Consider the following 21,816-nt stretch of genomic DNA (forward strand, 5'->3'; position numbering starts at 1 on the left):
AGGAAGGGGGGGGGGGGGGGGGGGGGGACAGGGAGAGAATCTTATAGCCTCCAAACTAACGCTGCTACAAAAAGTTACGGAGCAAACATTGAAACTAGAACAAGGTGATTAATGAGTTCCAAATTAGTTTGAGGGAACAAAAAATGATGTTTTGGGGGGAAGAAATGTAAGCAATGCATAGAGCAGTGCGGTGGAATGTCGGACATAAGCGTCTTCTCCCTCTCCACTGGATTATCAACAGAGCTGAAAATAACTTCGAGAAACTATTTTGAAAAAGCAGGCTGCCGTCTGACCTGACTTTACCCTCGTACTGTCCGTAGAAGAGATGCTGCCTGCTCATCCACTCTGTCATGACAAACTCCAGGGCCGGCTTCCCCGTGGGGCCCGGCAGGCTGCACAGGAACTCCAGCAGGGGATCCAGCTGGGAGTGAACCAGGTGGGCGAACACCATGATGAGAGACTGGAGGGAGAGAGGAGAGTTGGATATTAGGGATGATGCACGATATATCGGCAATCATATCGGTATCGGCAGATGTTAGTCATTTTCTAACATATCGGCATCGGTCCAATGTTGCAATGTTAATATCGGTTATCGGTATGAGCCAAAATTTTTACATTGAGAGGAAACATTGCAGTAAATCTATGATTTCTGGGCTTTTCCAAATGTTTTAGAAATAAAGAAAGACATTAATCTTTCAAATTCACAGTGTTTAAACTTTACATGTGTTTTTCAGTATGTACACAATTTTACTATCACAAAAATGTGTTTTTATACAGATCATATCGACATCGGTAAATAAATATCGGTCATAACAGCAATGTTAATATTGGTTATCGGTATCGGCCAAAATTTTCACATCGGTGCATCCCTATTGGATATGATGGTAGAAAAAAATGGCAGAGAGAGAGGGAACATGAAGTGTGGGAGTTAAGCATGCATGGCGCAGCTGACGTGAACAGCGCAACTTTGCTATAATGCAGATGGGAAGATAACAGGAGCGAGTGAAAGCTATGACCAAGTATATGCACTCCATCCTCTCTTTGGGCTCACTTCTAGTCATTGAAATCATAGCAAAATCACACAATGACACAATTCCCGTGGGAGGGAGCCCCTCGTCAAACTGACGTTCGCCGACAACGTCCCAGCTCGAGGCTCATGTTACAACATGTTTCTGATAGCACAAAGCTAACGTTATCAAAAACACCATCATCGTAGCAGCGTTTCCCATACAGGTTCATATTTGGGCAGCCTGTCCAGGTACATGCAGTGGTGGCCCAACGGTTAGAGAAGGGAGCTTGTGACCGGAAGGTCGTCGGTTCAATCCCCGGGACCGGCGGGATAAATCTGGGTGGGGAAAGTGAAATGGCAGCGCTTGCCCCTCCCTCATTACCACCACTGAGGTGCCCTTGAGCAAGGCCCTTAACCCCCAACCGCTCCAGTGGAGCTGATCAGTGGCCAGCAGATCGGACTGTGGTTGTACTGGGCAGCTTCCAGGTGTGAATGTGTGTGTGAATGTGAACAGGGCGCTCCTGAAAAAGAGAGCATTGCTCTCAGTGAGACTCCCCCTGTATAAATAAAGGTTTAAAAAACAAAAAAACCATTAACAGCCATCCAATTATTCTTTGTTTTAGTTTAATTTCAACAAAATAAATAACCTCATAGAAAGATTAAGTGCTGTAGTGTGATACAGTGCACATGTAATATGTCTCAGATGGCAAAGGAAATCCACAACTTCCTTTTAAGGGCAGTGGGCACAATGGCCAGTTGGAAACAGGGCATGCCAAACTGGCCGTGTGGGTCAAAGGGCATCCACGCCACTGGGCTTGGTATAACTCCTGCCCTGCAACGGTCGGCTACTTTGTTTGATACCACCCCATCTGCTCTATTCTTATTTATATCCTACTTTTATTTTCTTTTGCTTTAACTGTACCCTATGATTTGCTGCTGCAACAACCCAGTATCCCCACTAGGGCTGGGTTCAAAAAATCGATTCTCCGATTTTTAATCGATTTTTATTTTAATCCTCGATTATCGATTCATATGTCCAGAGATCGATTTTTTTAAATTAATTTATTATTATTATTATTTTTTAATAAACAGGCTAACATATTATGCTGTGTGTGGTTTTTTGAAACATAGTTCCAAGTTGACGTTTGTAGTTGAAACGAAAACAAATACTGTAGGCTACATGAATGGAAATGTTTGATCATTAATATCTACTTTTAGAAATTATATAGGCTGAAATCAAATCACTGTGCATAATTGTGAAAGTGTCTTTATTGACAGATGAAAAGGCTGTTATTTACCCTTTTTCACCACCTGGTGAGTAAATATATGTGTAACTAAAACCATTAAAATTGACAACAGGTCTGCAACTTTTTCCCCCCCGTGTATCTACTTGGCTGGTTGGGAACCCCTGTGTTACATAACTGGACATGTACCGGTAATTCAGGGTACAGATCAAAAAACATTTTGAAACATATTGAAATCGATCGAATCGGAATCGAATCGAAATTAATCGATTCGCAACCTTGTGAATCGGAATCGAATTGATTCTTGAAATTTGAACCAATACCCAGCTCTAATCCCCACAGGATTCATTAAAGTTTCATCTAATTACATTATACATGATCGTGGCCTGTCTGCGCGATTGAGTGACATGTATTAAATGTTCTCCTTCCTCCTTGTACCTGCATTACGCTCAGAGTCTCGGCCTGCTGCATCTTGCTGAGGATGGCTCTGAGGATCTGGTCCAGTTGCTCCCCGAGCTCGGTACCCGCCCTGGAGATCAGCGTAGAAACCAGCCGGCCCACGAAGGCGGCGGTGAACTCCGAGGTCCTGGGGTCCAGCAGCTGGTTGACCACCTGCATCACGTACCACAGGCCGCTGTTCCCCTGCTCGTCCCTCCATTGGACAACCTGCTCCAGGGAGACGGAGACGTACGCCCGCAGACACTCCCCGCCGTTCTGCAGAGGGGACGGGGAAAAGAATGATGGAGGAGTAACGGGAGAGTGGTGTTAAGACACTGGAAACAATCAAGCGCAAAGGTTAGGCAGGTGATAGATAGATGACAGACCTTCTGTTAGCTCAACTGTACCGTACTTAACAGGGTTCAGTTGGAACCCATGTCTTTTGGAACAGAGTAAATGCTGACATACTGAGGACATTTACACCTGGCATTAACATGTGTTTTCTGTCATCAGATTGCAATCAGATAGTGTTTGACCACATTAGCCTGATTTAATTTACACCTGGCATTAACATGTGTTTTCTGTCATCAGATTGCAATCAGATAGTGTTTGACCACATTAGCCTGATTTAATTTACACCGGGCGTTCGCATGCATTTTGGGTGATCAGATTGCAATCTGATCACCCACAATGGTTGTCCTCTCAATCCACATACAGTTGCTGTATGCAGATTGAGAGGACACATTGCATTTACACTTGTGTTCAATGTGTACACAATGCATCGCCTGACCACCTCCGGAGGTGGTTTGGCCGATCAGATTGCAATCCGTCTTCAATGTGTCTTAGGGGGGGTTTACACCTGTACTTTCAAGTGGTCAAGCACAATCTGATTGCAATCTGATGACAGAAAATGCACGTTAATGCCAGGTGTAAATGGCCTCACCGGTTGTCCTGGTGGCTCATATTGCTATAATACAGCACACGTTTGTGTCTCTCATTGCTGACCTTCCCGCACCTTCCTCAAACCAATATGACATGCCCAGCGTATATGGAGATTTTTCCCTATGTTTATTCAAGAGCAGTCTATCAATTTGTGAGCATGATTTATTGATTTCATGTTCAGATTTTGTAAGGCTTTCCCTCAAACCGCGCCTTCGCACACAAATAGCCCCTGCTCACGCTTAGATTTGCTCTGCTTGTGCTCAAACTGTATGCTTGCACTCAAGTATTGTTGCTTGGACAGGTAAATGGTAAAAATGGCCTGCATTTATATAGCGCTTTTATCCAAAGCGCTTTACAGTCAGTAGGTGCATTCACCCACTCACACACCGATGGCGGCAGGTTACCACGCAGGGTGCTGGCACACCAACGGGAGCAATTTGGGGTGCAGTGTCTTGCCCAAGGACACTTCGACATGCAGACTGGAGGAGCCGGGAATCGAACCACCGAGCTCTTTTATCCAAAGCGATTAGTGGACGACCCGCTCTACCTCCTGAGCTACAACCGCCCCAGGTTATCCGCCCTCGCACTCAAATAGCCCCTGCTCACTCAAATAGCCCTGCTCAGTCAGTCACGCCTTTTTTTTTCTCTGCTTGTGCTCAAACTCTGTGCTAAAAATCCAAGCACAGAGAAGAAATCCAAGAAGTTTCACAAGTGCAAATCTGTCCAGGCAACAATATATTTGAGTGCAAGCACAGAGCCTGAGCACAAGCAAAGCAAATCTAACGGAAACACGGGCTATTTGAGTGCAAGGGCGGGGTTTGAGGGAAAAGCCTTATAAAATCTTAACATGAAATCAATAAATCATTGATAGACCGCGCTCTTGAATAAAGATAGGGAAAAATCTCCATACGCGTCTTTATTTTCTATACCATAGATGTGCGCCATCTAATATAGCTGTAAAAGCCCACAAAACAAAACAAAAAACGGTAAGCTGTTCACCTGCATGATGGTGTTGTCGTCAGTGCGGAGGGTGCACTGTGCCACCACAGGGAAGGCCTGGCACACCAGCATCTCTGACAGAGGAGCCTTGGTGTTCCGCACGACTGTGGTCAGGATGTCGATGGATGTCTGTGGAGGGAGTCGCACAGTCAGAGGCCCAACGTGGTCAATATTTTAAGGAACCGAGGAAAAAAACTAACTTGATTTTGTTACAATGCAAGAAACGTACAGAAACATTTCAAATCGGGAAGTTGAAATGGCGATTATCCGATCACTGCTAACACCAACCTAACCTTATTGTAGCAGCTGATACACTACGGCACACGCTCAGTCTCTGGACAGTGTCATGGTTCATAGGGCTGTGAATCTTCACTGGCCTCACGATTCGATTCGATTACGATTCAGAGGGCTACGATTCGATTCGATTACGATTATCGATGCATCTTAAATCGATGCATCACTTTTTTGCATAAATCATGCAATACATGATTTATTTTTTCTCACTTTCTTTACTTTTAAAATAAAAGTGCATTTGGAATTGCATTGTATTATGATCCATAATTAAAATAAACAACTGCATGTACTTCCATTATATTTTATTTGATTATATAAAAAAATATAAAAAATTTAAACAAATAAAATAATAATAATCGATTTTTGACATTTGTGAATCGATGCAGAATCGTGCACGTCCGCATCGCGATGCATCTTATAATCGATTATTTTTGACACCCCTAATGGTTCACGGTTGGAAGTGACCTTTGTGGCTCTTTGCACAAACTGGCTTACTTACGGCACAGAGTCCAGAGGGGATCTTGTCGGAGGGAGCCTGCATGATGCTGACCAGGGTGGGGATGAGACGCATCTGCATGGGACCCTGGCACCCTTCCACTTGGGCCAGCTCCTTAAAGATGTCCTGGGCCAGGGAAGCCACCACGGGGTCTGGTGGAGAAGAAAGAGAGGAGACAAACAAGGCCTGAGAAACCAACGATAGAAAATGGGACCGTTTCTCCAATCAAGTACGGCATTTCCTTCGAGTACAAGAACACAGTGCAACACCAATGACAATCTATGTATGAGCAAGGGACAAGTGACCAAACAGTATTTTTCAATTATTTCCATCGCGCTTTTACCCCACTTACCTCAGTCTCTCCATGTGTGACTATTAGATCAAATCTAGCAAACTGGAAAGTCCTACATCTTGAAATAGGGGATAATATTTAAAGGAACACTCTGCCCATTTTCAACCAGCTTTGTGTCATTAGAACATCAGTAGTATATCAGAAAACTGTAAACGGTTTTGAAGTCTGTCATTTAATTGGACAGTTATTGAGTGTTAAAGTGTGGACCAGTGACATCACTGGTCCACACTAACTCAAATTAATAACTCATTAACTCAAATCAACTCTCAATAACTGTCAGACTAGATGAATGATGAATAGTTTGACAGTTATTGAGAGTTGATTTGAGTTAATGAGTTATTAATTTGAGTTAGTGTGTGGACCAGTGATGTCACTGGTCCACACTTTAACACTCAATAACTGTCAAATTAAATGACAGACTTCAAAACCGTTTACAGTTTTCTGATATACTACTGATGTTCTAATGATACAAAGCTGGTTGAAAATGGGCGGAGTGTTCCTTTAACCCTTGAAAGACATATGGGAGTACAAAGCACATTTAAGGAGGATTTTTTTTTTAGAAGTAAGATATGAAAGTAGGATGGGAGTAACCTAAGACTAAAATCCCACAGTAAGAGGATGCGGGTGGAAGAGAGATAGGTGTACCATTGTTGTACTTGAGGAAAATGGCGATGGTGAGGGGGCAGATCTTGTTCTCGGCACTGGTGGTGAAGGCGGGGTCGACGGTGCAGACGATGCACAGCGTCTCCATGACGAGGGTGAGCACCTCCGAGCTGAACTGGGCCGCCAGCGCCACCAGGCCCTCCAGCACGCTGGGCAGGAACGGCTGCAGGACGTGGGTGCTCTCCGACAGCTTCAGCTGATCACAGTACCTGGAGAACCACCGTATATGAATAAAGGCATCCTCGAACATAAGCACAACAAAAACACTTTTGACAGTCACTCAATATACTGTACAGTTAGTATCTTGACGATTCTCAAAGGACTCTTTAGGGTTTAGCAGACTCTGTTCTCAGTCTCTATCCGCTTCGGAAACAAATAGTGTAACGTTGCTCGGGAGTCGTCCATTTTCAATCTTTTAAAAAGCTGGGTTACAAAGTGATTCGCTGTATCTCCATTGTGTTTCACTACAGAGGATAACGGGAGAGAGCGTCATTTCCGTAATGTGACAAAGGGGTGTGCTGTAGGGTCGTTCTCTCCGCCGTTCAAACCACAACTTTTGACAAGAAGTTCCCAGACAATCGGTAGGCGGAGATCTCCAATTGGCTGGGAGCCGACACTAAGGATTTAGTGACATTTTAAGATTGTTGTAATTGCTTATTGGGAGTTTGAAATTGTATTTTTGTATCTGTGATGATGATCTACGAATGCTAGAAACTTGTTTTGTCTGCCATGCTATAGCAATATACAGTCGATAGACACTAAAAATAGCAATTGTCCCCCACCAGATGCAGTAAGAAAAAGGGATAGACTTGACAATGAAGCAAATCTATAAACATAGTTTTGTTCAGCCAGAAATTCACTCACTTTCTTCAAGATGCCAAGTTGTTGGTTCTGAATGGAATCTGTACAGTTCTGTTCCCAGCCTTGACTTGACTTGTCAGCATTAACTCAGCTGGTAAGCCAGTGATCTTACTATTATAACGGGGGGCACGGCGGCACAGTGGCCTCACAGCAACAAGGTCCTGGATTCGATTCCCGCGTGGCACTGGGGGTATGTCTCCCCATGCCTTCGGTGAGTGGTGCCCACTGCCCAGGTGGCTTATCTTGTGAGAAAGGGCCTTTCTGTGTGGAGTTTGCATGTTCTCCACTAGGGGTGTCACGGTACGTGTATTTGTCCCGTGACGTCACGGTATGGAGCGTGTAGCTATACGACGAATACGTCAATACACACTCCGTTAATTATGTTCGTCGGAATCATCAAGATCCAAATCATCTTGCGCCGTTTATGAACATTGCACATCAGAAAACATCGACAACTCACCCCAGCAACGTGTATGAACTACTGAACTACTACTGGATCAACTACTGCCAAACTGCGCTGGTTTTATGAGAAGCCATCTTTGACTACGCCTAGCAGGCGTCTGACTCCGGGCATTAGAGGAGCGGGACTGTAGTCTTATAATGATCATTTAATTATGAGTTTAACAGACTAGTATTTTGGTGCCGACTAGCCAGGGTAGCGAATGTTTACCGACTAGTTGCCTGCATCCCCATATGCAGTCGCAGAGCCAGCCCTACATAAAAATATAACCTAATGCAATCACTGTATTGTATTCCTGTATAGGGACCCCCTTGAAAACGAGATGGTTCATCTCAAGGGGTTATTTCCTAATAAACAATTTCAATCAAGAGAGTCTATATGTTCACTGTTAGTGTACTGGTTTAATACACTACAGGGCCATGCTGTACCAATTTATGACACTAGGTGGTGGAGGACTAGTACTGTATTTTCAAAATTAATGCCAGAGCCCACAGGTTCAAAATAAATCAAAACTAACTAACCTTATGCATTTGGGATTTTTTCCGTTGCTTTTCCCCCCGTTGTACTCAACCCGTACCGAACCGTGACCCCGAAGCCGAGGTACGTACCGAACCGTGACCCCGAAGCCGAGGTACGTACCGAACCGTGACACCCCTAATAACCACTAAAAACATGTGGAAGATCATCCCCTCCACTGCAGCTCCCCATCGCTCCTGGCCTGATCATGGAGGACGAGCCAGGATGGGTCAAACGCGACAGTCAAACTTCACTGTGTCTGTCGGTGTCTGTGACTAATAAAGACGGGGGGTCTGTCCATCCAATTGTATAATTTTAGTGCCAAGATGCTTTTGGAAAACCTAACTCTGTAGGTTTTTGAATGCTTTCAGCAGGAACATGGAGCAGATCCAGGTCTCTTACCGCCATCACAGACTACAGCCTTTGTTCGATGGCTTTCTGGTTTTCAGAGCGTTGCTTCAATGTAAATGATATCTTAGGGGGGAAGCGGGGTATTCATGTGAAAAAGCAGTCTGCTCACCCCCAGATGGCCCTGACGGCGGAGATGCGGACGGAGGGAGGCTGGCTGTCGTGGAGGCCGCTGACGGTGGCCTGGAGGAACTGCTGGATGAGCTCAGGAGACATGGCCGCTGTGAAGCGACTAGCCGCCCACAGAGCCCGGCCCAGCAGGAACGGAGACGCTGCGGACGACAACCAAAGACAGCAGTTAGGCAGGCAGGAGAGAGGAGAGGAAGAGAAGATGAAATCTTTTCAAATTCAAAGAAAGGTTTCAATGGAAGTTCAATCTGCACACATCATAAATGCTCCAATTAATTCCGCCGCATCAGGACATTTTCAAACATCAGCGTTTTGTTAAAGACGATCGTGTAAAATGTCAGATGTAAACCTAGTGCTCAAAATGTTCCATAATGGTGGTGATACATTTACACCATGGGTACATTATGAAATGTCTAGACGGTGCTTTTTCCATTTGAGAGAGACACTCACCTCCCAGATTGAGGTCAGCCAGGATAACGTTGGCCAGGAAGCCGTGCATGTCAAACTGGACACGGCCGTTCTTCACGTTCTCAGTGATGATGGTCTTGACTGAGCCCAGAGCCAACATGCAGGCCTCATGGACCTTCCACCTGGACAACATGTTAGGGGAAGTTAACATACAGGCCTCATGGACCTTCCACCTGGACAACATGTTAGTTAGGGGAAGTTAACATACAGGCCTCATGGACCTTCCACCTGGACAACATGTTAGTTAGGGGAAGTTAACATACAGGCCTCATGGACCTTCCACCTGGACAACATGTTAGGGGAAGTTAACATACAGGCCTCATGGACCTACCACCTGGACAACATGTTAGTTAGGGGAAGTTAACATGCAGGCCTCATGGACCTTCCACCTGGACAACATGTTAGTTAGGGGAAGTTAACATACAGGCCTCATGGACCTTCCACCTGGACAACATGTTAGTTAGGGGAAGTTAACATACAGGCCTCATGGACCTTCCACCTGGACAACATGTTAGGGGAAGTTAACATACAGGCCTCATGGACCTTCCACCTGGACAACATGTTAGTTAGGGGAAGTTAACATGCAGGCCTCATGGACCTTCCACCTGGACAACATGTTAGTTAGGGGAAGTTAACATGCAGGCCTCATGGACCTTCCACCTGGACAACATGTTAGTTAGGGGAAGTTAACATACAGGCCTCATGGACCTTCCACCTGGACAACATGTGAGGGGAAGTTAACATACAGGCCTCATGGACCTTCCCCCTGGACAACATGTTAGTTAGGGGAAGTTAACATGCAGGCCTCATGGACCTTCCACCTGGACAACATGTTAGTTAGGGGAAGTTAACATGCAGGCCTCATGGACCTTCCACCTGGACAACATGTTAGTTAGGGGAAGTTAACATGCAGGCCTCATGGACCTTCCACCTGGACAACATGTTAGTTAGGGGAAGTTAACATACAGGCCTCATGGACCTTCCACCTGGACAACATGTTAGGGGAAGTTAACATGCAGGCCTCATGGACCTTCCACCTGGACAACATGTGAGGGGAAGTTAACATGCAGGCCTCATGGACCTTCCACCTGGACAACATGTTAGTTAGGGGAAGTTAACATGCAGGCCTCATGGACCTTCCACCTGGACAACATGTTAGTTAGGGGAAGTTAACATACAGGCCTCATGGACCTTCCACCTGGACAACATGTGAGGGGAAGTTAACATACAGGCCTCATGGACCTTCCACCTGGACAACATGTTAGTTAGGGGAAGTTAACATGCAGGCCTCATGGACCTTCCACCTGGACAACATGTTAGTTAGGGGAAGTTAACATGCAGGCCTCATGGACCTTCCACCTGGACAACATGTTAGGGGAAGTTAACATACAGGCCTCATGGACCTTCCACCTGGACAACATGTTAGTTAGGGGAAGTTAACATACAGGCCTCATGGACCTTCCACCTGGACAACATGTTAGTTAGGGGAAGTTAACATGCAGGCCTCATGGACCTTCCACCTGGACAACATGTGAGGGGAAGTTAACATACAGGCCTCATGGACCTTCCACCTGGACAACATGTTAGTTAGGGGAAGTTAACATGCAGGCCTCATGGACCTTCCATCTGGACAACATGTGAGGGGAAGTTAACATACAGGCCTCATGGACCTTCCACCTGGACAACATGTTAGTTAGGGGAAGTTAACATGCAGGCCTCATGGACCTTCCACCTGGACAACATGTTAGGGGAAGTTAACATACAGGCCTCATGGACCTTCCACCTGGACAACATGTTAGTTAGGGGAAGTTAACATGCAGGCCTCATGGACCTTCCACCTGGACAACATGTGAGGGGAAGTTAACATGCAGGCCTCATGGACCTTCCACCTGGACAACATGTGAGGGGAAGTTAACATACAGGCCTCATGGACCTTCCACCTGGACAACATGTTAGTTAGGGGAAGTTAACATGCAGGCCTCATGGACCTTCCACCTGGACAACATGTTAGTTAGGGGAAGTTAACATGCAGGTCTCATGGACCTTCCACCTGGACAACATGTTAGTTAGGGGAAGTTAACATACAGGCCTCATGGACCTTCCACCTGGACAACATGTTAGGGGAAGTTAACATACAGGCCTCATGGACCTTCCACCTGGACAACATGTTAGTTAGGGGAAGTTAACATGCAGGCCTCATGGACCTTCCACCTGGACAACATGTGAGGGGAAGTTAACATACAGGCCTCATGGACCTTCCACCTGGACAACATGTGAGGGGAAGTTAACATACAGGCCTCATGGACCTTCCACCTGGACAACATGTTAGTTAGGGGAAGTTAACATACAGGCCTCATGGACCTTCCACCTGGACAACATGTTAGTTAGGGGAAGTTAACATACAGGCCTCATGGACCTTCCACCTGGACAACATGTGAGGGGAAGTTAACATACAGGCCTCATGGACCTTCCACCTGGACAACATGTTAGGGGAAGTTAACATACAGGCCTCATGGACCTTCCACCTGGACAACATGTTAGTTAGGGGAAGTTAACATACAGGCCTCATGGACCTTCCACCTGGACAACATGTTAGGGGAAGTTAACATACAGGCCTCATGGACCTTCCACCTGGACAACATGTTAGGGGAAGTTAACATACAGGCCTCATGGACCTTCCACCTGGACAACATGTTAGGGGAAGTTCAAGTACTGACAAGCAAAGGGACCTTTTTCTGCGCTCTACCTTCTTTTGGGGGTGGAACATTCTCACATGATGCACAATTTGTATTCCTTCGTTCCTTTTTTCAGTTTTCAATTGTTTGTCTGTGCAAACAAATTCAACCTAAATTAAAGCCGACAGTCCGTTGCGTCGTAAGAACAGACATTAGGATTGAGCCAAAGTGAGAGAAGAGGAGGAGACAGGAAGTCAAGTGAGTGCGAGTGAAAAGGCGTCTTCCTCACCAGTGCTCATTGCCGCTGTTTTTGGCCTGCTCTGCCTCCTGGAGGTGCCTAGTCGCTGCTGCTGCCAGCGCTGCTGCACTCTCATTCTGGAACTCTGTAGCAACAGCCTGCATGCAGAGGTCAAGGGTTATATCATTTTATAAAACGGCTCTCTCAAATCAAGCAATCTGATTGGTTCACAGCCATTGTATAAATCCCGTAACCCACTCTCATAACCCATGGGTTATGAGTTGCCATGGCAACTCTCTTACTAAAAGGCTTTGGTTACTTCAAATGACAATGTAGAAAAAAGAAATGGCGGAGACAGCTGTCAGATCCTTGTGAATCGATCTTCGCTTATAACTTTACTAATACTTCGCAGAAAATTATGTTTTGTACAAGAATAGACGCGGGCTAATGTCTTCTTTGCAAAAAAAAGGCTGTTAACCCCGCATTTAACCCCGTAACGTTAGTTGGTGTCGGGCTTTGCAGAAAGCTCTCAGCTTCTCAGCAAGCGCCAGGATTGGTCAATGTCAACTTCAGTCTCCAGAACGATCCAATCAAATCACCCGCACGTTCTTGCGGTCCCGCCTTACAGTAGTGTTTCAACTGACTCTACCAGAATGCCATGCCAGTCGGACTTATAGTATTATTATTATATTATCATACTTGGAAACCGCGGCCGAGTGGGATAACTGCTGAGCAGCGGGATATATGCCACAACACACGCAGCTCGAGTGCTATATTGCTTAAATATACAATCTCAATTCTGGCTGTGTTTCACAAGAGATAAAGGAGGGGGGGCTGTGGTCAATCTTATTTTTCGATTGGAATAGTCACATTCTGCCCATTGCATATTCACGCTGCGTTGTTGGGAAACAGACAGTAAACACTAGTAATCGATGTTTATCTTACCAGCAGCAAGTCCTGAGCAGAGATCCTGACAGTGTAGGAGAAGGTATCATCATCCTCATCCTCGACAAACTGCTGGGGGTTCGCCGTCCACACTTTGATCTAGAGTGACAACAGCACAAACAATCAGGTATGACACCAGGGATTAACTAGAAATATATATGTACGATTTTAAGCCAAATCAACCCATTTTCTTCATTCCATCATACAAAATCAAGTTCACCCTCTGTGGATGAGAGGGATCACACTCTCTCACACACACACACACACACACACAGCAGGCCAACTCTAAGGCACTTCTCACCTGGTCCTCGGTGATCTGCATGTAGAGGATAATGTAGTAGATGAGTTCGGGCAGAGCTTTCTTCACTGTGCTCTTGAACTTGTTGTTCTCCAGGAGCGTGTGGACAAACTCAAAGATACTAAACACCAGATTCTCAAAGCCCAAAACCTCACCTAGGAAAAAAGCGAGACATCAAACGCAGAAGTTAGTGGAGGGGAAGCTCTTGTAATAAGTTCTGCGTTCAGCGCGGAACCACTGTTGCTCTCCACCAACCTCATGACATGCAGCAATGACAGACGGCAGAGGTGAAAAAACACAAAGGTGTGGATGATGTGACTTGTGCTGCTCACCATCTGAGTCTACGGGGTCGTCCACCTCCTCTGTGTAGTTGACCTCTGTTCTCACATAAGTGAACATTTGGTTAAGGAACACTTAATGGAAAAAGAATCCATCCCCATATCTTGAATTTCTTTCTTTCATAGTATTCTCTCTCTCTCTCTCTCTCTCATTATCATCCAGTAGTCACAGAAATCATATCAGCGTGAAGGATATAAAGATGCACTTTCAGTCAGTGTATTCCACACAATGGGCAGTATCTGCTGCATGGAGGACACCATGGGTTTGGGGAAGTTCTTCACCAATGCCGTCACCGCCTAGGACAGGAAGAAGAAAGGGACATACCGATTCAAACGCTTAAAGGTTCCTATACAGTTTCCTTTATAAAACTCCACCTTTTTTCCTGAATTTCTTGAGAGTGGATATGAAGATTTCTGGTCAAGCCTTATGACTCTATAGCTCAATATTTTTTGTAAAAACAACAAATATCACAATATGTAAAATGACTGGCGTCATCAACTGCATAATATTATGTGTAATCATATCTATTGAGAACAAGTATTTTCCCCTATACTCTTCCAGACTTGGCCCAATTCTGAAAAAAACTACTGCAGATGATCAAATTGACTTTCAAAATTGTTCCAGACGTTCCTCCATAGGAACACTTTGTAATGTAGACTACATTCAGCCACAGCTAAACATACAGCATTGCATTCACGATATTATTTTGCCACACTTGAGCATCAGTCTGAACAACTGCTCTGTAACACCTTGCTCTCTGAAGATGCCCACCTTGAGGACCTCCATCTTGAGGCCGCTGTCAGAGGAAGGTCCATCAGGCATCTGCAGGGCCTGCACAAACGCCTCTGTGAACTGCTGCACCACCGGGAAGATCAGCGCTTTAGCCGCACCCTAGACACACGTACACAATGTGAGGAGGTATTACAGTTATGGTGTATCTCATCCAGGTCACCAAGCCTAAAGCCGAAGATATCTTCTAACCCATTGATACCTGATGCAGCATTTGCGTGTATATCCCTCATTTGTGTGTGTATCCCTTTAAGACCGCGAGCCGCGTTCACGCGGTTCGCGGTCTTAAAGGGATACACACACAAATGCTGCATCAGGTATCAATGGGCTAATGGCAATCTCTTGAAAATGGATTTCTTAAACATTAGGCCACATCCATTTGAATAAGACCAGGCCTGGACTTCTTTAAAGTATCAACTGCAACTGTACATCATGAAGCCAGGCTCATTTAAAGGGAGGCTTTTGCCGATTTTCAACCCACAACGTATCATTACAATGTCAGTAATTATGCAAATAGGCAGCCTTTACCTTGTCTTCATGTTTTCCTGCACCGAGAGCTCCCCAGTTTATTCCAGCACTTCCGTGTCCAGAATGATGCGTTTTGCATCATTCTGGACAGGAAGCGAACAGATGTTGCTCCAGGGCAGCCGTTATTGTTTCTTTTTATTTTTTCTGTATGCGGACATCCACGGAGAATCGCATCAGAGCCTTAACGAGCGTTAATGACCCATACCAGCTGGCGGGGGCGGAGTTTCTGCAGGCAGTCAAATTGTGGATTACTCGATGCAGAAATCCTATAGGGAAGGTAAGCGCTGTCCATCTGCTTTATATCACCGAGATTATAATGAGACAAAGCGGGTTGAAAATCGGCAAAGCCGCAACTGCCAGGAACGGGGGGTTCTGATCGTTTTATCTCATATTTTGGTCTTTTCAGCGAGTGACAGCTAAGTCTGCCTCACCTTTTCAAGCTCCTCAATTGCACAGATGAGGTTAGCACAGGTGGTGAAGATCTCCACTGCTCTGGAGCGGGTGCGAATACTGTATACCTACAGCAATTAGGGGACATCAAAAATCAGCTTCATGTCACTTCAGTCAAAGGGGAGGAAAATCAGCGTTGCTGGGAACACAATGGAAAATAATGAGGTGATAATCACATCCCTATAGTGAGCAGGAGAGGTTAAGGTTTGTTGCAGCAGTACCTCAGCCATGGTGAAGATCTTGTACATCTCAGGTAAAATCACTGGAGCCACCAGCGGCATCTGTGTGTCCGTCACCTCCCGGGTAAACTCTGGACACAACGGACGACAGACGGTTAGATCAACTAAACAGAAGAACCGACAACAACACTTTGCTCTAAGTATTGTTTTCAAAGTGTGTGTTTCCCCCCCTCAGTGTCTGTAACATGGTATAAACCGAGGCACAAAGTGAACACTGAACAGTGGAATACAGGCTTGCCTCAAATAGCATGGAAAATGACATCTTGCGTTTGTGTGTATAAGGTGTACAAGATGAGTGTGAGTGTGTGTCTGTCTGTGCGCGACTCCATACCTGTAAGGACCCTCATGGCCCCGTGCACAGCGTTGACATCTCCACTGACCAGCATCTCCATCAGCAGGGTGAAGAGCTGTGGCCAGGCCTCAGGCCAGTCCCAGTGGGCGATGGCCGACACGGCGTACGCCACGCTGGAGCGCACCTTACTGATGGCCTCCCGCAGACCGCCGGGCAGCAGCTCCCTGATGGCGGCTTTAGCCTGGAGAGGGACAGGGGGAGTTTAGCCTGGAGAGGGACAGGGGGAGTTTAGCCTGGACAGGGGGAGTTTAGCCTGGAGAGGGACAGGGGGAGTTTAGCCTGGACAGGGGGAGTTTAGCCTGGAGAGGGACAGGGGGAGTTTAGCCTGGAGAGGGACAGGGGGAGTTTAGCCTGGAGAGGGACAGGGGGAGTTTAGCCTGGAGAGGGACAGAGGGAGTTTAGCCTGGAGAGGGACAGGGGGAGTTTAGCCTGGAGAGGGACAGAGGGAGTTTAGCCTGGAGAGGGACAGAGGGAGTTTAGCCTGGAGAGGGACAGAGGGAGTTTAGCCTGGAGAGGGACAGAGGGAGTTTAGCCTGGAGAGGGACAGGGGGAGTTTAGCCTGGAGAGGGACAGAGGGAGTTTAGCCTGGAGAGGGACAGGGGGAGTTTAGCCTGGAGAGGGACAGGGGGAGTTTAGCCTGGAGAGGGACAGGGGGAGTTTAGCCCGGAGAGGGACAGGGGGAGTTTAGCCCGGAGAGGGACAGGGGGAGTTTAGCCCGGAGAGGGACAGGGGGAGTTTAGCCCGGAGAGGGACAGGGGGAGTTTAGCCCGGAGAGGGACAGGGGGAGTTTAGCCCGGAGAGGGACAGGGGGAGTTTAGCCTGGAGAGGGACAGAGGGAGTTTAGCCTGGAGAGGGACAGGGGGAGTTTAGCCTGGAGAGGGACAGAGGGAGTTTAGCCTGGAGAGGGACAGGGGGAGTTTAGCCTGGAGAGGGACAGGGGGAGTTTAGCCTGGAGAGGGACAGGGGGAGTTTAGCATGGAGAGGGACAGGGGGAGTTTAGCCTGGAGAGGGACAGGGGGAGTTTAGCCTGGACAGGGACAGGGGGAGTTTAGCCCGGAGAGGGACAGGGGGAGTTTAGCCTGGAGAGGGACAGGGGGAGTTTAGCCCGGAGAGGGACAGGGGGAGTTTAGCCCGGAGAGGGACAGGGGGAGTTTAGCCTGGAGAGGGACAGGGGGAGTTTAGCCCGGAGAGGGACAGGGGGAGTTTAGCCTGGAGAGGGACAGGGGGAGTTTAGCCCGGAGAGGGACAGGGGGAGTTTAGCCCGGAGAGGGACAGGGGGAGTTTAGCCTGGAGAGGGACAGGGGGAGTTTAGCCTGGAGAGGGACAGGGGGAGTTTAGCCTGGAGAGGGACAGGGGGAGTTTAGCCCGGAGAGGGACAGGGGGAGTTTAGCCTGGAGAGGGACAGGGGGAGTTTAGCCCGGAGAGGGACAGGGGGAGTTGGGACAACTCTTTAGCCTGGAGAGGGACAGGGGGAGTTGGTTAAAAAAAAACCACTTTAATTGATAACTTTTTTTTTAAATAGAACTTGGATAAACTGTGTGAACAGTTTACCTGGCCTGGAACAAGAAATATGAACTCATACTTCTACTCATGGTCTGTCCTATATACACTATGATGCACCCCCCCCCCTTTTTGTGTCTAATCCATCTGTCTCATATGTTGATTTTGGTTTGGTTTGGTCTGTGATTATTTCTGGCATCTTTCTATGGATATTTGTACCTTGAGATAATTAATTGCATATTTATTTGAAAAATCTTCAAATAAAGTGTTAAAAAATGAACTTGTGCTCTCTGATGAAGACGCACTTGGCATCTAAATGTTAGTCCGAAAATAATAGTCTCCATTATCTTACTAATATAATTGGACAGCATTCCGTGGCGCGGCGCACAACTGCTCTGCTGCACATGCAGCGGGCGAGCTACGTCTGCGAGCCAGCGAAGCGGGCGAGACCTTGAGGGCAAACCAACAAGGCGCGGTAGAAATGAAATGAGCGCTGCCAGTTCAGTGGGAGAGGCAGCGAGAGACACTAGAAACTAAGGAAGCGCGCTCAATTTCTAGTCCATTTGCTCCGTGTGCTCCTGAAACATTGCCCTACTCTGAGAGCACCAGACCCGGCCCGCTGGGCTGTTCTGCTATTAGCACACACAACAAACGTATTCGAGGTGAAGTTTTGTTTGCGTATCACTTACACGGTCCGTGGTTTCAGGAGGCCTGAACTTCTCTGACTGGGAACACCAGTGAGTCTCCACATACTGCTTCAGGATGACAGATGCTAACTGTATACACAGACAACAAGACAACCATGAGCGTGCTTGACACGTGGTAAGGCTGTAACAGTCAGGCCTACAATCAGGACAACAGATAAGCAAAGCATCATGGGCAATGTCGGGAGAACAGATAACTTTTATTTGAAATGCATGGGTGTTGTGTGTAGGGCTGTAACAAACAATTATTTTCATTATCCAGTCCACAAGATAAAACAGTTGACTCTCATAGTAGAATAAAGAAACCAGAAAATATTCACATTTAAGAAGCTGCAGTGTGAGATATTTGCTTTTTTCTTCAAATGTTGTCTAAACGATTAATGGATTATAAATAATAGTTGACAATTAATTTTCTGACAACCGACTAATCGATTCATTGTTGCAGCTGCAGTCGTGTGTAGCCCGGGCCGCAAAATCACTCTCCTGGAAAGGATGCTCAGTTTGTTTGTTTTTTCCTCACCTGACGGATGGCAAGTGCTCCCTGAGGGTCTACTGTGAGTTCTGCCAGGTGGACGCCAAACTCTACAACACAAGCAGAACAGCAACAGCATAAACAATCGGTATAGTATAAGCTGAAAGCATTCTTATAGTGCAGCTTAATAGTATTAAGCTGCACTATAAGAGTGCTTTTAGAGGTAAATCCCAACAAGTACAGGTATGGAGGTAGGAGTTAGGTAGGAATTAACCTAATTTAGTCTTGGTGCAGTTCATGAGTTCATGAATGAGCATCCCTGATTGAACAAGACTAACTTATTACTGGGAAGATCAAGATCACAATAACTTCTGCAAAATGATCACAAAAAGGCACTGTGATACCGCATGGAAAAAATGGGTAAGCTAGATATATGCAGAAATTATTCAAAATTGTGGGTTCTGGTCAGAACGTGGATCACACGTCTCTACTGGGGCTCACTGCTAAAAAACATTCTGGTTTGTTGTGATGAGTCTGGATCCCACAAGTGATTCAATTTGCTTTAATTTGGTTCCTGGGGCTGAAATGGATTAAGAAGCCAATGGCATGTGATATATACAATTACCACAGTTCCCTGGTTGGAACCTGGCCAGGCAGGCAGGCAGGCAGAGCGGGACAGATGAATACAGTCAGGATCAGAATCAACCTTATCCCTGTACCAGCTCTCACTCACTGGGTTTAACTAAGAGTGACATCAGGGGCCAGAAGACAATGTTTGTGCTGACAATCCTATAAAAGCGGCTCCCTTAGAGAGAGGCCAGCGGACAGGGTCATGTAGGCTGCGAGACTGCAGTGTAGCCGACAGACAGTGTGCACAATCAGCCTTTTACCGGCGGGCAGGAGGAACGCAGGAAGAATAGACAATGGAACCCATGTATAGGGTACCACCCCTAAGTCTTGATCCATCCCTCTCTATAGACCTTTATCTAAATAAATGACAAGGTTTTTCGAATTGGTATTACATCCCAGTGAAGCCACCTCTCGCCATTTTGGTCATATATGATGCAACATCACTTTCACTATTATAAATCTGAGAGACAAGTCTGCTAATATGTTTTATATTCCAATTTGCACAGCTCTAGTGTTTCAATACATTATAATAAAAGGGTGGAAGGCTACCACATTTTTTTTTATGTCTTTTTATTCAAGACATAACTTTGACTCTAGTCTTCGTATTGTCCCATCACCCTTCTCCTGTCTTGATGCTGATGCAGGAAGCTGACTGTTCGCGGGAGAATCCCTAGGGAACATCTTCGCGGGAAAGTGTGTCACTCCAGCTATTGATGGTTGCCATAGCGACCATACGATCAGTTACTAAGGTTGAAGCAGATGATGGGTTGGTATCCTTCCATCTTGAAGTAAACCAATATCTCCTCTAGCACAAGAAATGAACCGGCCAAACGGATGGGTGGCTAAGCTAGCCGGCTGGTGTGGGCCAATGTGGGATCTGCTGCTGTCATTCCCCGGTGTCCACCCTGCTGCTGCTGCTGCTTCGATCATTGATCATGCATTATTATACACATGGAACGGCTAACTAGCGATTATCTGATATTCTTTCTGTCCAACCATGCCAATCTCAAGCAAGCTGATGAAGCTCCGAAGCTGGCAAGAAGAGCAAGTTTTCCCAGTAAAAGATAGCTTTTCTAGTTAGCTAACTTCGTACAAACTCGTGAAAATATGGCCTAACCCTATAACGTTACAACTTGGAACCAGGGAGAAAACCGGGTAGCTAACGTCACTAATCAACTGTTAGCTTACGCTAACAGCTTAGTCAAAGTTTCCAATGATGATGTAAAAAAGTATAGTAACGTTAATGTGCCTTGACAAACAGGCCCATGCTGTAAGAGAGAATACTCTCACGTTAGCATACTGTGGCTAACGTCAACGCTAGTACCACTCACCCTCTGTCACTTCGAGCACTTTGATCTGCTCCTCCGCGGCCGCGCGCACTTCTTGAACCGGGGACAGGATGGCCGTTAGCGTCTCGATCAAAGCCTCCTTCAGTCCCTGTTGAACCGGGCCGGCAGCCGAACCGGGCCGACCACCACCCGCCGCACTCATGCCTGCCATGTTTTCACCCGCCGCACAGCACAGCCAGTAGCCCGCTACAGACAGTCAGCCCGGGGAACCGACCTCCTGCACATACAGCCACAGTGAAGCGCGCCAATGCATGGAAACGTGGAGGCGGAGTTTTGTGACAGGAAGCACATTTTCTCCCCAATAGAGCACACTTCCTGCTCGGCCCACATGTTGTTGTTTTTTTTCCCCTTCCACTCTCTGTAGTTGAACTTTGGCTCCCTCTTGTGGGGCGGAGGCACATGCTGCCTTCAAGTGCTATCTGATATTATAGCTCGCCTTACATGAACGATCCAACAATGTGGTAAATCAGATACAATCAGAAAAGTGTTTTTTGATTATTATATATTTTTTGCTGTGGGATATGACGGATGCAACTATAGTTGGCTAACGGACTGATTCAAAGATCTTGGAGGCAGAATAAGACACTATTTGGGAGGAAATTCAATACACAGTTAAATTGACAGCACCTCCGTTGCTTGACATGGCTGAGAGGTTTGACCTATTCATCCCTAGACACAGTGGCTAGTGGCTACACACAACCAGCTTGGTGCAATACACCTGTTGTCAGCTGCAGCAGATTGCTCCCTCCATCCAGCCTACTGTTGCGTTAACAGGTGTAGTCTCACCTGAGCTGCCGGTCAGAACGTTCATTACAGACTTCTCACTTCTCCATTCTTTGTAATGGCAGCAGTAACATTAAACCACGGTGAAACAATAGTGCAATTCTTTGTGAGGCGAGACCGACGGTCTCTGCATACTAGCTCTGCAAGTGGCATAGGGTTAGGTTACTCAAGGAAGATTTAACTAACTCCACCTTGTAATCCTGTTGCTCTAACAAGGTAACAGACAGGGAATCAGTAAACGTCTCC

At 46.5% G+C, this 21,816-nt stretch overlaps 1 protein-coding gene across 1 annotated transcript in view; it reads right to left on the reverse strand.

The window, feature by feature from the left end:
* Positions 1-20,960, reverse strand: part of ipo9 (importin 9) — a 31,623-nt gene extending 10,663 nt beyond the window's left edge. The window contains exons 1-19 of the mRNA XM_083660674.1: positions 20,770-20,960; positions 18,857-18,918; positions 18,322-18,408; positions 16,112-16,313; positions 15,763-15,851; positions 15,523-15,609; positions 14,546-14,665; positions 13,970-14,070; positions 13,768-13,826; positions 13,439-13,590; positions 13,138-13,236; positions 12,244-12,350; positions 9,262-9,401; positions 8,795-8,954; positions 6,420-6,646; positions 5,426-5,574; positions 4,633-4,761; positions 2,692-2,967; positions 294-460 (exon numbers count right to left, since the gene is read on the reverse strand). Coding sequence (XP_083516800.1) covers positions 294-460; positions 2,692-2,967; positions 4,633-4,761; positions 5,426-5,574; positions 6,420-6,646; positions 8,795-8,954; positions 9,262-9,401; positions 12,244-12,350; positions 13,138-13,236; positions 13,439-13,590; positions 13,768-13,826; positions 13,970-14,070; positions 14,546-14,665; positions 15,523-15,609; positions 15,763-15,851; positions 16,112-16,313; positions 18,322-18,408; positions 18,857-18,918; positions 20,770-20,938 — 2,582 coding nt within the window. The 5' untranslated portion in view covers positions 20,939-20,960. The remainder of the gene's footprint in view (positions 1-293; positions 461-2,691; positions 2,968-4,632; positions 4,762-5,425; positions 5,575-6,419; positions 6,647-8,794; positions 8,955-9,261; positions 9,402-12,243; positions 12,351-13,137; positions 13,237-13,438; positions 13,591-13,767; positions 13,827-13,969; positions 14,071-14,545; positions 14,666-15,522; positions 15,610-15,762; positions 15,852-16,111; positions 16,314-18,321; positions 18,409-18,856; positions 18,919-20,769) is intronic.
* Between the last annotated feature and the right edge of the window lie 856 nt (positions 20,961-21,816).

This window comes from Poromitra crassiceps (genome assembly GCF_964638095.1).
Source record: "Poromitra crassiceps genome assembly, chromosome: 25".
NCBI classification, from domain to species: domain Eukaryota; kingdom Metazoa; phylum Chordata; class Actinopteri; order Beryciformes; family Melamphaidae; genus Poromitra; species Poromitra crassiceps.